Consider the following 12,169-nt stretch of genomic DNA (forward strand, 5'->3'; position numbering starts at 1 on the left):
AGCTCTTTCTTATACACATATGAGTTATTTATGAATTTGTTTCTCTAGTCAGCCCAGAATAACACACTCACCTTTTAGTGAACTTTGCCATATACACCAGCTTAAAAATACAAGTCAGGCTCATCAATCTTTCAGATAACACATGAGCATCTACATGAAAATTACAACTGGTTTTTCCTTGTCTTCAGTGGTAGAAATTGGTCTATGATGTGCTAAAAATCACCATTTCCATTTCTTCTCTTTCTGCACTTGGCAGAGTGGGAGCACACAAGCTGTCCTGACACAGAACAAAAAAACAAACTCACTGCTCTCGACTTGATTCTGACTCAGAGGAACCCTATCTAAGGTTTCTGAGATGCTAAATCCTTATGGGAGCAGAGAGCCTCAATTTACTCCCACTGAGTGGCTGGTGGGTTTGAACCGCAGACATTGTATGCTAAGCAGTCCGATGCTATCTAACAGCTCCACCAGAGCTGCTTCATGGGTCAGAGAACCCTCCTCTCCCCCACTCCCAGGAGGTGGGGAAGCTTGACCCTGGAGGGTCTCAAATAGCCAACTCTCAGTTTTAACTAGCTGAATAATCCCTCAAAGCTGGCGAGGGTGAATAGAAACTGCTTAATGGCTCCCCTTTGGAGCGGTGCCCAGGGCTGCGGAGGCCATTCAGACCACCTAGACCAGCGGTTCTCAACCTGTGGGTCAAGACCCCTTTGGGGATTCGAACAACCCTTTCACAGGGGTCGCCCGATTCATAACAGTAGCAAAATGACAGTGATGAAGTAGCAATGAAAATAATTTTATGGTTGGAGGTCACCACCACATGAGAAACTGTATGAAAGGGTCGCGGCATTAGGAAGGTGGAGAATCACTGACCTAGACTCACCTTCACTGGCCTGGGCCTTCGTTCTGGCAATGGCTGGTCGGATCAGTGGGATATGTGATTATCATCAGGAGGTTCTGAACTGCCCCTGTGTCCAGTCCAGAGCAAGAACAATCTGATCATTTGGGTTTGACTTACTGCTCCCCAGGAGAGTATGTTACGGTAAAAAGGGAAACAGGCCTCCGCTTCTCTCTGCAACTCCCAGCACAGCTGCAAAGAGCACGTCAGGTGGGATCAGGAAATCGGGCGGGAAGCGCCGAGCAGAGCAGCTGCTTTCGGCTAAAGCTCTCACTTCGGTTGCTTAACTTGGAACACGAGCTCCGGCTTGTAGCAGGCACCGAGTCTAGCCACCTTCCAGCTGAGACTGAAACCCACCCACGAGGGGGCACAGAGAGGGCTGGGCTACATTTATTTTCGACATGGGCATAACTGTTCATTCGGGTGAAACAGAACTGATCATGGAGTGGGAGCAGAGGACTGAGCTAATGGGACACGACACCCAGGTACCAGCTCCGACTGCAAAGGAGGTCCTCTCCCCTGTCCCAAAGTGCAAATGAAGTGAACATCCACCATTAGAAGTCAAAACTCTGTTTTGGATCAAGGATGCACACCAGCCTATGTCCTAACAAGAGGCTTATGATTTCGACATGAGAAACATTCTGAATTCATTAGCCATTGGTTGAAACAACAGCCTTTTTTGATACGGCCAGGCCCTGCCAAATGGGCGTCAGGTGTCACGTGTGCATGATTCTGTTGTCAGAACCTTCCAGTTGCCACAGACGTGTGTGTGAGAAGGTTGGGGCAGTGGTCTGTACACGAAGCCAGCTACCTAGGCATATGGAAATCCCCAGCTTCACACTGGGTGGTTTTTTTTGTTTTGTTTTGTTTGTTTGTTTTTTGCCTTTTAACTCTAAACTCAACATGAAGGAGGAGGCTTCTCCTTTCAACGAAATCTCAGACACAATAGTAGGCTCACCTTGGGCTTCAAGAGTTACCTCACATGAATCGGCATGCTTTTCACAGTGTTACTTAAAAGTGGCCATGCGTTCATAACTCCCTTCAGGTATCTGCGAGGACCACCTTTCTTCCCGTCACAAAAGTCTAGCCGTTGCAAAGGATACCCTTACATCCTTGAAGGATTGCATTTCTAACACCCGTCTAAGAGTAATGGTTCAAGCCAGAACAACCAGATTCTGTAGCTGAAGTTGGCTCTGTGATATAAAAGCGGCTGCAAGTTTATAGGCCTCTAACTTTTAAGTATGCTAATAGAGTATCAGTGCAATTCTCCTTTATTTTGGCTCCTCTAATTTACAAACATGATTGCTCAAGTTCACCAGTATTTGTGATGGCAGCATACAAGGTTTTTTTGGCGGGGGACGGTGCTATTTGTTGAACAAAAATGTAGTTGTTTGTGCAGGTTTAACCATTTCACAAGGCCAGCTGAGTAATTTCACCCCTACGTACAAAATAATTATTGGCAAATGAAATGGCCCAGGATAGAGATCTCATGAAGCTTCTGAAAGATTTACAAAAGCAAGTTCTTCCACCACTGAAAGCAAAAGTGAGAAGCGCACAGACAATCACAAGGTATGGGTTACAGTCTCAGATGAAAGGGGGTCTGACATGAGGAAAACCTTCCAGGGGACAATGAGGAAAACGTTTGGTTACAGTCAGAAACATGGAAAGTATGCTGCTCCAAATAGTTGGCTCTGGAATAAATAGACTCCAGACTTCAGACTATTAAACATATCAAAGTGATCCACTATATGCCAACTCCATTTTCTTCTGGTGTTTGTTACAAAGAAAATCCATTATTGAACATAATGCAGCTCAGGGTAAATTATCAAAGACATTTTCCATATGCACACTGTTGTTTACCGTGGGTGAAGCGCTCGCAGCTGCTGACCACAAGGTTGGCAGTTCAAACCCACCAGTTGTTCCACAGGAGGAAGAGGTGGCCCTCGGCTTCCAGAAACATGTACAACCTTGAGAACCTTAGGGGCAGCTCTCCTCTGTCCAATAGGGATGCTGAAGTTGGAACTGAGGGGACAGCAATGGGAATGGCTTATCTATTTTTCTCTAACAGTCTGAATAGGTAATAGGTTGGGAAAACAAACAAACAAGCTTGAAATCGTATTCCACCCTCTTACCTGGTCCCAAGGAGTCATTCAAATCACCTTTATTGAGCACCTATTATGAACCAGATTTCTTGGATGGCAAAATAGGAAATACCCAAAAGATTTGAAGATGGCTTGTGAGGTGAAAGAAAGCATGGCTACTCAATAATTGTCATTAAACCTACAAAGCCCTTCCAGCCACAGTGACAGGAAGCTCACACCATTGCAAGACGCAATTGTCTCATGGGGTAGCCCTATAATTAGGACGGTTTGTGTGTGTGTGTGTGTGTGTGTGTGTGTGTGAAACTGACCCTGATTGTGCCTTCTGGAATAACATGGGTCCTATGAAAGGACTTCAAAGTGATCATGAGGTGTCACAAGGTATCAGGAATCAGAAGACCCCAAACAAACAAATATACCGATGCAAATGATGGGGGTCGGAGTGGCAACCCAAAGCCCATCTGTAGAAAATTGGACATTCCCTCACAGAAGGGTCACAAGGAAAGAACAAGACGACAGGGCAAAACACACCACACAAAACATTCTTCTAGTTCTTTAACACTTCCTCCCCCACCCCCACTATCATGACCCCAGTCCTACCTTACAAACCCGGCTAGACCAGAGCATATACACGGATACAGATAAGAGCTCTTGACACATGGAATCCAGGACAGATAAACCCCTCAGGAGCAACAATGAGAGTAGCGAAACCATGAGGGTAGGGGCAAGGTGGGGGGAGAAGGGGGAGAAACTTCAATGACCAACAACAATGACTGATGTATAATTCCACCCTGCCTCCCCAGGAGGACAAACAACAGAAACATGGGGGAAGGGAGACAGCGAGCAGTGTAAGATATGAAAGTAATAAGAATTTATAATTTATCAGGGTCCATAAGGGGGAGAGGGTGAGGGAAGGAGGAAAAAAAGAGGAGCTGATACCAAGGGCTCAAACAGAATGAAAATATTTTGAAAATAACAATGGCAACATATGTACAAAGGTGCTTGATACAACTGATGTATGGATTGTTATAAGAGCTGTGGGAGCCCCCAATAAAATAAAATTTAAAAACGTCATGGGGAAATTCCATTATCATTTAACTCCATTGTTCCAGGAACTTTCTGAAGTTCCCTCTGATGGCCTTCATCTTCTTCAAAGACTGAGAACATGGCCTGTGTTGTACGTGGTCCTTTACCCACTTCATGCAACCCTCTTATTGCACCTTTATTTTCACCACCACAAAATGCCTTGCCACACCTAGGGAATTTTAATATTATTTTATAGCAATTGAATCAGCTTGATTCTGTGAATACTCAATATTACATTTCAAATGAAACAGCATTTTGAAATTATGACACGGAGAAAACAAGAGTCACAGAATTCAATTGGGCTGCTCAGTTTGGGATTATCCCTTTATTATTAGACTAGCATTGACTAAGAACAGATGCTTTGGGTGAAGAAGAGATGGAACGCCTCAGACTTGCCAACACTCTGTGTATAGTTCAGGGGAGGGGGTATGATAAATCTTTTATAATGGAACACATATGCTCTAAGACAATGACTGGATTTGGTATTTGGAAGTATCTGCATCTTGGGTAGTTTGAAAGTCAAAGAATTAACTAGGTTTTGTTTCGGCAATGGCAGGACAGACTTTCCCACTGGTGGGGAGTGATCATGTGATTCACAGGTGTTGACACTAGATGCTGAGATCTTTGTGAATAAGACAAGGGAGTGGCTACAATATGTTAACTCTTCCTAGGGGTTACCCAGGTTCCCTTGGAGGCACAAAGAATGTGTGTTCCACTGCTAACCCACAGGTGGGCAGGACAATTCAAACCCACCCAGTGGTGAGTTCGAAACCACAGAAGGAAAGGCCTGGTGACCAATCTGCCTCTGTTAAGACTGCAACCAAGAGCGAGCTATGGACAAGCTCTACTCCGTAACACAGAGTTGGCCTGAATCAGAAACCACGTACACAGTGGCTCTACATGTGGTGTCTTGGCAAGTGTGAACCACCAGACCCATCTGAACCCCTATTGAGTTGATGATTCTAACTCATAGCAACCTCCAGGAACCAAGGAGACCTGCCTCAGAGGGTTTTCAAGGCTGGAGAGCTTACTGGAAGCAGATTGCCACCTCGGTCTCCAGCCTACCAAACCCAGGATCACTTCAATCCTGGAGACTCCGATCAGCCTCCAGAGTGGCATCTCTGGCCCCAAATCCAAGTATTGCGCTGAACGAGGACACAAAGCCAAGGGGGAAACTAAAAAAGAAGAGACTGTTTTATTGTGACATTTATGACATCAACCCTGTTGACAGGATGACCGAGGGTGATCACGGCATATTGCACTCGCCGCGATGGAGGTGGCACTGCTGATCCTCTGGCTGGACAGGCCCACTCCTCGCAGGCCTCGGGGTGCACACGGGCCAGTCACAGAATCTTATTACCACTTGGTGTATACATTTAACAAGTCTTTGGTCTTAATAAGCACCATTACAAACCCTCACACAAAGGGCATTATTATTCTAGTTTATAAATGTTTCAATGATAAAAAATAGCACGATTACAGTATACACACACTTAATTTACATGTAAGGTATTATGCTAACTGAGATAAAGCTACTGCACTAACTTTGGTTGATTGAACTTAATGAAGTATTTGAACTGAATACTTGTACTTTGGTTTCTAAGTTGTGTAAATATTACAGTGCATTTATAAACCTAGTTTGAAATTTTACTAGCACCAAGTAGATATTATAAAATGGGCCAACCTAGTACTTGGACTTAGAGAGTGAAGTTCACAAACTTGGAAAATAGACAAGAACAGTCCATTAATTGAAAGCACTTTCCTGTACGTCTGCTGGAAGGATGGTTCGTCAGCAGGGATGGCCAGCGCGCTTATGTCCCGGTTTCCAAGAATCAACACACATGACAAGGTAGCTGGCTTACACTCACAAGAAGCCTGAGAAAGTGGTTGTGTTACACTAGGGTAGTCACCTGTACCTTGTTTCTTTAATACAAGAATAGTGCTGACTTAGACAAACTGACTTGGAGAAAGATTGTACCTATGATATGAAGACCATGATGGGGGTGGGGAGCGGGAATTCAGTTCTACCTATCTATTTTTGTTTTGTTTTCAATACTTTGGTCGCTGGATGGTGAATTAATGAAGCAAAATCTGAATTCTCATCTTCAGATTATCACCCAGTTCCCCACTGAGGTAGTCTTTGTCATATTTGTCTTCTAGCTGGTTAAGTTCATTCTTTTTGTAAAGTGGTGTACTGCTGATGTGTAACGAATAGGTTCCCACCACTGGCTTCTTCTTTGTGAAGTGGAGGTAGCTGATCCCCTCCTTCTGGTTGATTTTGAAGAAGCCATCGTCGTTTCCCGATTCAATCAAGTATCTGTTGTGATTGGTCAGCGTTGTCAGAGCTGGGAGGAGTTCTAGGATCCGAACCTTGTTACTGACCCGGGAAATATTGAAAGCAAAGGTGGCTGTCTTCTCAACATCCCAACTTGCCAGACTCACGTTGGCATCGTTCTCCACCTGGTCCTGGAAAGACAACATAAGTAAATAGAAGCAAAGTGTACGCACGCCATTTATTTCCCACAGTAAAGAAAGAGTGACTTGGATCTTCACACTAGTGCGACCTACCGCCCATGTCGTGCACACCATGTTGAAATACATGTTTATTAAATGCATGGTTTGTTTTTCGTATGTATTTTAAATATTCAACTAGTATCCAAAAGTCAAGTTGACATCATTTGTACTTGGGGGACTTCTAAGGTGTGTGCGTGTGGGGGGTGTCTCCAAATGTGACCTCCCCCTGAAACAGCAGCAGCACTTGGGGACTGGATAGAAATGCAAATTTTCCGCTCCACCCCAGACTTACTAAAGCAGAAAGCTTGCGGGTGCGGTGGGTGGGGTGGGCGCCCAGCAGTCTGTTTTAGCAAGCCTTTCAGGTGATTCAGACTCAGGCTCAAGGTTGAGAACCCCCATTTTAATAGATTCTCTTTTCTTTCCAAAGACTTATCTCATTTCCTAAACCCCAGCAGATGGCTGCAGCAGCCTGGACCCTCAGAAAGAATGTGTTCCTTGCAGTTTCGCTCACTGACTGCAAAAGCATCCCCTCCCCGGGCACACCTGTGAATCTGCTTCCTGACTGCTGATCTGCTAATGCTCCCTGCCCTTCCCCGGGCGGCACGCTGGCCTCTCCAGGCCCGCCGCCAGGGGTCCTTGATCCCCGGGTTTCCGGGTTGACGGAAAGGCTGCGGCAGCCGGAGGCAAAGAAAACCAGGTTGCTTCAGCCCGTGTTGTGTTTGTCTCGCGTCCAAGTTCCCTCACTCCACATGGCTCTTTTCAGGAGAGGAGCCTCCAGCCTGCAGGACTTGGCGTCCCCAAGCACAAGCGCTAGGTCACTTTGCTACGCTGCCCACTTGCTGTCCTGGAACTCAGACCCTGTCCTCTCAGCAGACGCTGGGTGGGTGTTTGATTTTCTTTTTGGCGAGACAGAGGAAATGAGCAAGTATGTGAAAAACCTTCGGACGGCCCCTCCCTGTACGCAGAGAGCAACTTCAGAAAGTCCCACAGACTCTTGTAAAATGTGGCCTAGAGCCCAGGGAATGTCTGGATTTTCTCCCCGGGGAGCTTTGTCACACGTTGGAGCACCCCCAGAGGAAGCCACAGGAATCTAGAAGGCCTTCCCACCGGGGAAGAAGCCCCTGGACCCACCTCGAGGCCCAAGGCGTCCGTCTCGTTGGTGCTTCTTCGCTTCCTGCCCCGCTTGGGGTAGCCATTGATCTTACATTCATAGCAAGCCTCTGGGGAGAGGGAATTGTCGTCCATCTCACTGCTGGCAGGTGGTTCCGGGCCTCCTCGCCCCATGCCCATTCCCGAAACACAGTGTCTGCAGTGGACAGGAAGCACAGATGGTTTATTTTAGAACCAGGAAGGAAAGTGGGTGGGGCAAGGGCTCTGGTGCCATCTCTCCTGCGTGACCGGCGGGCCCTGAGAACCACACGACGGCCTCACGTTCCCCAGAGGCTTTCTTCCCGCCATCCACAAGACCACGCTCTGCATCGTTAGGGGCCCCGCTGTTTCCCAAACTCCACGTGGCAGGCAATTCGATGGGACTTATCCTACGGAGGAAAGGAGCCAGCCCTAATGGCGCAGCCGTTCAGTACTTGTCTGCTCATGGAAGGATCTGCCACTCTGCCTCACCAGCAGTCTGCAAGAGAAAGACGTAGGGATCCCTTCTATAAAGACTACTGCCCGGCAGATCCTATAGGGTCTGACCTATAGGGCCCCGATGCATCAGGGTCTGCAAAGCGTTGCTTAGTAACCATAGGCAGATGATGTTGGTCACCTCTCAGAATCGCTAAGCCTTCATTTGCAAAACCAGGATTCTAGTATTATGGCGCAGGGGTGACGTGCCCAGCTGTTAACGGAAAGGTCGACCGTTCAAACCCACCAGGCACTCTGCGGGAGAAGGGTGGGGCAGTCTGCTTCCGCAGAGAGTACCGTGTTCCCAACCTATAGGGCAGTTACTCCTCTGCCCAACAGGTGGCCACGCGTTGGAACTGACTTGCTGGCGCACCACAGCATGACGAGAAGGGAAGAGGAAAAGGATTACAAGGAACTATATGTGACCTCCTCCCTGGGGGACAGACAACCGAAAAGTGGGTGAAGGGAGACGTCGGACTGGGCAAGATATGACAAAATACCAATTTATAAACTATCAAGGGCTCCTGAGGGAGGGGGGAGCGGGGAGGGAGGGGAAAAATGAGGACCTAATGTCGGGGGTTTAAGTGGAGAGAAAATGTTTTGAGAATGATGTACAAATGCGCTTTACACAATTGATGTGTGTATGGATTGGGATAACAGTTGTATGAGCCCCTAATACAATGTTTTAAAAAAAAAAAAGAGAAGGAGGGTCACGGTGCTTTGGGAAGCTAACTCAACGTGGTCCTCTATGAAATGAATATCCATGGCAATGGGGAAGGCTTATTACCGGATGCCACCACACTGCTACCATCACCACCAACCAGCCCTCCGCGGAGGAGCCTTCGGACTCATCTCTCTGAGTAGAACCTTCCTTTCTGCTCAAACAATTGGTGATTTGAAAGAAAGCTCTAGGGGATAACTAAGGGTTGATTTAGTAAATACAACTGGGCCGATATGCCACACAGAAAACAGACCCGCTATAGAAAATATCCCAGCTTGCCCAACTGTGAGAAATCATTTCAAGTCATTCAAAACCGCCGGGGCCATTGGCGCGGACTCTTGTGAAGCCGGATCAACAAACCCAGGCTCCAGAGAAAACTAACTCAGCTGTTTTCCTTTGCCTCTCAGTTATCAGAGCCAAGTCATGGTGGGAGGCTTGCATGTCCCCCAAGGACCTCGTCCTGTTACTCTGTTCCCTGTTGCACAGGCTACTTGGAATGTGCCTCTTCTTTCAAAATGTGTTGGAGCATCTGAATGGCCCAAAGAAGAGGTTTCATCTGGGGGCAGAGTCCATTCTAGTGGCTTGTAGAGAGGTCAATGCCACTATCAATGGGTATGTTTCTCCTATTGGGCCGTGTCAACCAATTATTATTTATCTCTTTTTCTGTAACAGTTTGCCCACTCTTTAAAATCCATTTTACTTCATGCACTTAGGATTCAAAAGCAAACTGATATCAAGGAGCAGAATTCTTCCTGCAGGTTCCAGTAATTGCTAGGTGCGGACTCTTCTCTCTAAGGAGCCCTGGTGGGCCAGTGCATAAAGTGTCAAGCTGCTAACTGCAAAATCAGTGCCTTCAATCCCACCAGCTGCCCTAAGGGAGAGATTGGAGGTTGTCTGCTTCCGTCAAGCTGTACAGTCTTGGGGACATTGGGAGGAGTTGGCCCCTATCCTATAGGGTGGCAGTGACTTGGAACTGACGCACTAGCTGTGGGGTTTTTTTTTGGGGGGGGGACGGAAAAGGGGTTTGGTTGTTGTTCTCCTTAATCTTGCCAGAGTGTACTACACGACCTTTCCTCTGACTTTATCCTGTATGCGAAAATGTGTGGAAATCACAAAAGAGATGACATTACACGCACCCATCCTGTGTGCCTGTGTGTGTGTACACGTTCACGTAAGAATTAACTTCCTGGAAGACGAGCCCTAAATGTATCATCTTTGACTCCTTTCCCAGCACTCCTTCCCAGCCCCTCTCTCCGGAATACCACTTAGAAGAAGTGTGACTACAAAATCCCACTGGCCAGTAGCCAGCAGAGAGTGTCACAATTTTTGCTGGGAAAAAATGGTTCTGGCATTAAACTTATGAAGAACGAGTCTACTGAGCGCCTGACACAAACATCTGCCCTACTGCTGGCATGCCACCAGAAATATTCTTCCACCTCCAAGATGAGGCAACAAAAAATTAATTCACTTGACATGTGTGTGTCAATAAATCAAAGACCACTAGGATAATAATCTGGCGAGTGTATGTGGAAGGTGGGGCAGGGAGGCAGACATAAGTATGTGCAAATGTGTGTATGTGTAGTTAATGTGTGCACGCTCTGAATTACAAGTTAAAATTTCAGGTGCTTCACAGAGAATACCCCAGAATAGCTAAAACTAGATGGGAGGACAAGGTGCCCACAGGCATCTCAACTCCACGCTGTTGGGCCAATTCTGATGCACAGAGACCCAATAGGAGAGAGGAGAACTACTTCATAGAGTTTCTGAGATGGTAAATCTTTCTAGGTGTGGGCAGCCTCCTCTTTCTCCCACCAAGTGGCTGGAGGATTCGAACAGCTGACATCATTTTAAGGGGTCCAGTGCTTAACCCACCACACCAGCAGTGTTCTTCCACAGGCATCTAAGTCCTGATTAGTTCAGCAGGGAAAAAGGTCTAAACTTGGAGGATTTAAAACTATTGTTTAAGATCACTGAATAAAATACAACTATGTCCGTTTCCTGGGCTCTCATTATAATTTAGTGGTGTTTCCTCCACAGCAAGCATTGGGCTGCTCACTGCAGAGTCAGCAGTTCGAAACCACTGGCCATTCTACAGAGGAGAGATGAGACTTTCTAATCCCATAAAGAATTGGTCTCAGAAACCCCCAGGGGCAGTTCTAGCCCATTCTGTGGGGTTAATGGGAGTCAGAATCGACTCGCTGGCAGTGAGTTTCTTATTTAATATTCTTTTGGTAATTTTAACGGAAATTAAGTCTAAAATGGCAACTATACTTTAAAAGCCTAAAGGTCCCTGAATAAAAGGGTATCTCTTTGCTTTATCCTCCAAGGAGCAAGAAGAGAAGGTATTTTAAGTCAAGTGAGGATCCAGCACCTTCCTTGCCCCCACCCAAAGAGAAAGTGAGCCCCGCGCCGTCATGAGTTGGTTGGTCCTTGGATTAGTTGAGAGGGGAGTCCTTGTCCTGTGCAGTGTTAAGATCAAAAGACTGAGACGGAGAAATCACCTAGCACAAAGTAGCCAGAATGTAGTTTCATTCTCTTGTTTGATGGTCTCAGAATGTCCAGAAATCCTGACAGCCCTTTGAGAGACGATAACCTAAAGTCCTTGCAAAGCTAGCTGGAATGAATGCATGGATTCTCTCCCTTAGGACAGGTACTTTGGAGTTAAATACAGTTCGTGTTCTTACGAAGGACAGGGCCTCTACACACAACATCCCGGGTGGGCAGTGCTTACCCTTGGCCTATTCTGAAGTAGCCAGGTGGACAGCCACACAGGTAGCCTCCCTCTGTATTGGAGCAGCCGTAACTGCAGGGAGCCTGGGAGGAGCCGCATTCATTGATGTCTTGGCAGCCGCCACTGAACTGCTCGTACTGGAATCCGGTGGGACACATGCACTTGTAGCTCCCCAGGGTGTTGTGACAGGAGGCTCCTCCGCATATGTGAGCGCTGAGACACTCGTTCTCATCTGGAGGGAAACAAGAAGACACCGCCGCCGGTTGACACTCATCAGAGATTTCTGCTGAGGAGTCTGGGTCAGCTCCCCTGTGGGTGGTCAGCTGGCTCCTAAGATGGCTCTCAGGAAGGTGAAGTCCGGCAGAGAGACAAGACAGGGAGGAAAGGCACAAGCGACAGGGGAAGGTGTGGAAATGATGTCACCTCTTGCCATGATGCTCTGTCTAAACGTGGTCAACAAGCTCAAGTGCACCTTGCTCTGTCTAAACGTGGTCAACAAG

At 47.0% G+C, this 12,169-nt stretch overlaps 1 protein-coding gene across 1 annotated transcript in view; it reads right to left on the reverse strand.

The window, feature by feature from the left end:
• Positions 1–5,251: 5,251 nt before the first annotated feature.
• FBN1 (fibrillin 1) overlaps positions 5,252–12,169 on the reverse strand; it is a 221,103-nt gene continuing 214,185 nt past the window's right edge. The window contains exons 61-63 of the mRNA XM_013006330.2: positions 11,670–11,901; positions 7,726–7,900; positions 5,252–6,546 (exon numbers count right to left, since the gene is read on the reverse strand). Of these exons, the coding sequence (XP_012861784.1) occupies positions 6,157–6,546; positions 7,726–7,900; positions 11,670–11,901 (797 nt within the window). The 3' untranslated portion in view covers positions 5,252–6,156. The remainder of the gene's footprint in view (positions 6,547–7,725; positions 7,901–11,669; positions 11,902–12,169) is intronic.

The sequence above is a fragment of the Echinops telfairi genome, unplaced genomic scaffold (assembly GCF_000313985.2).
Source record: "Echinops telfairi isolate 266 unplaced genomic scaffold, ASM31398v2 ScPeMD7_8;HRSCAF=38, whole genome shotgun sequence".
Taxonomy (NCBI): domain Eukaryota; kingdom Metazoa; phylum Chordata; class Mammalia; order Afrosoricida; family Tenrecidae; genus Echinops; species Echinops telfairi.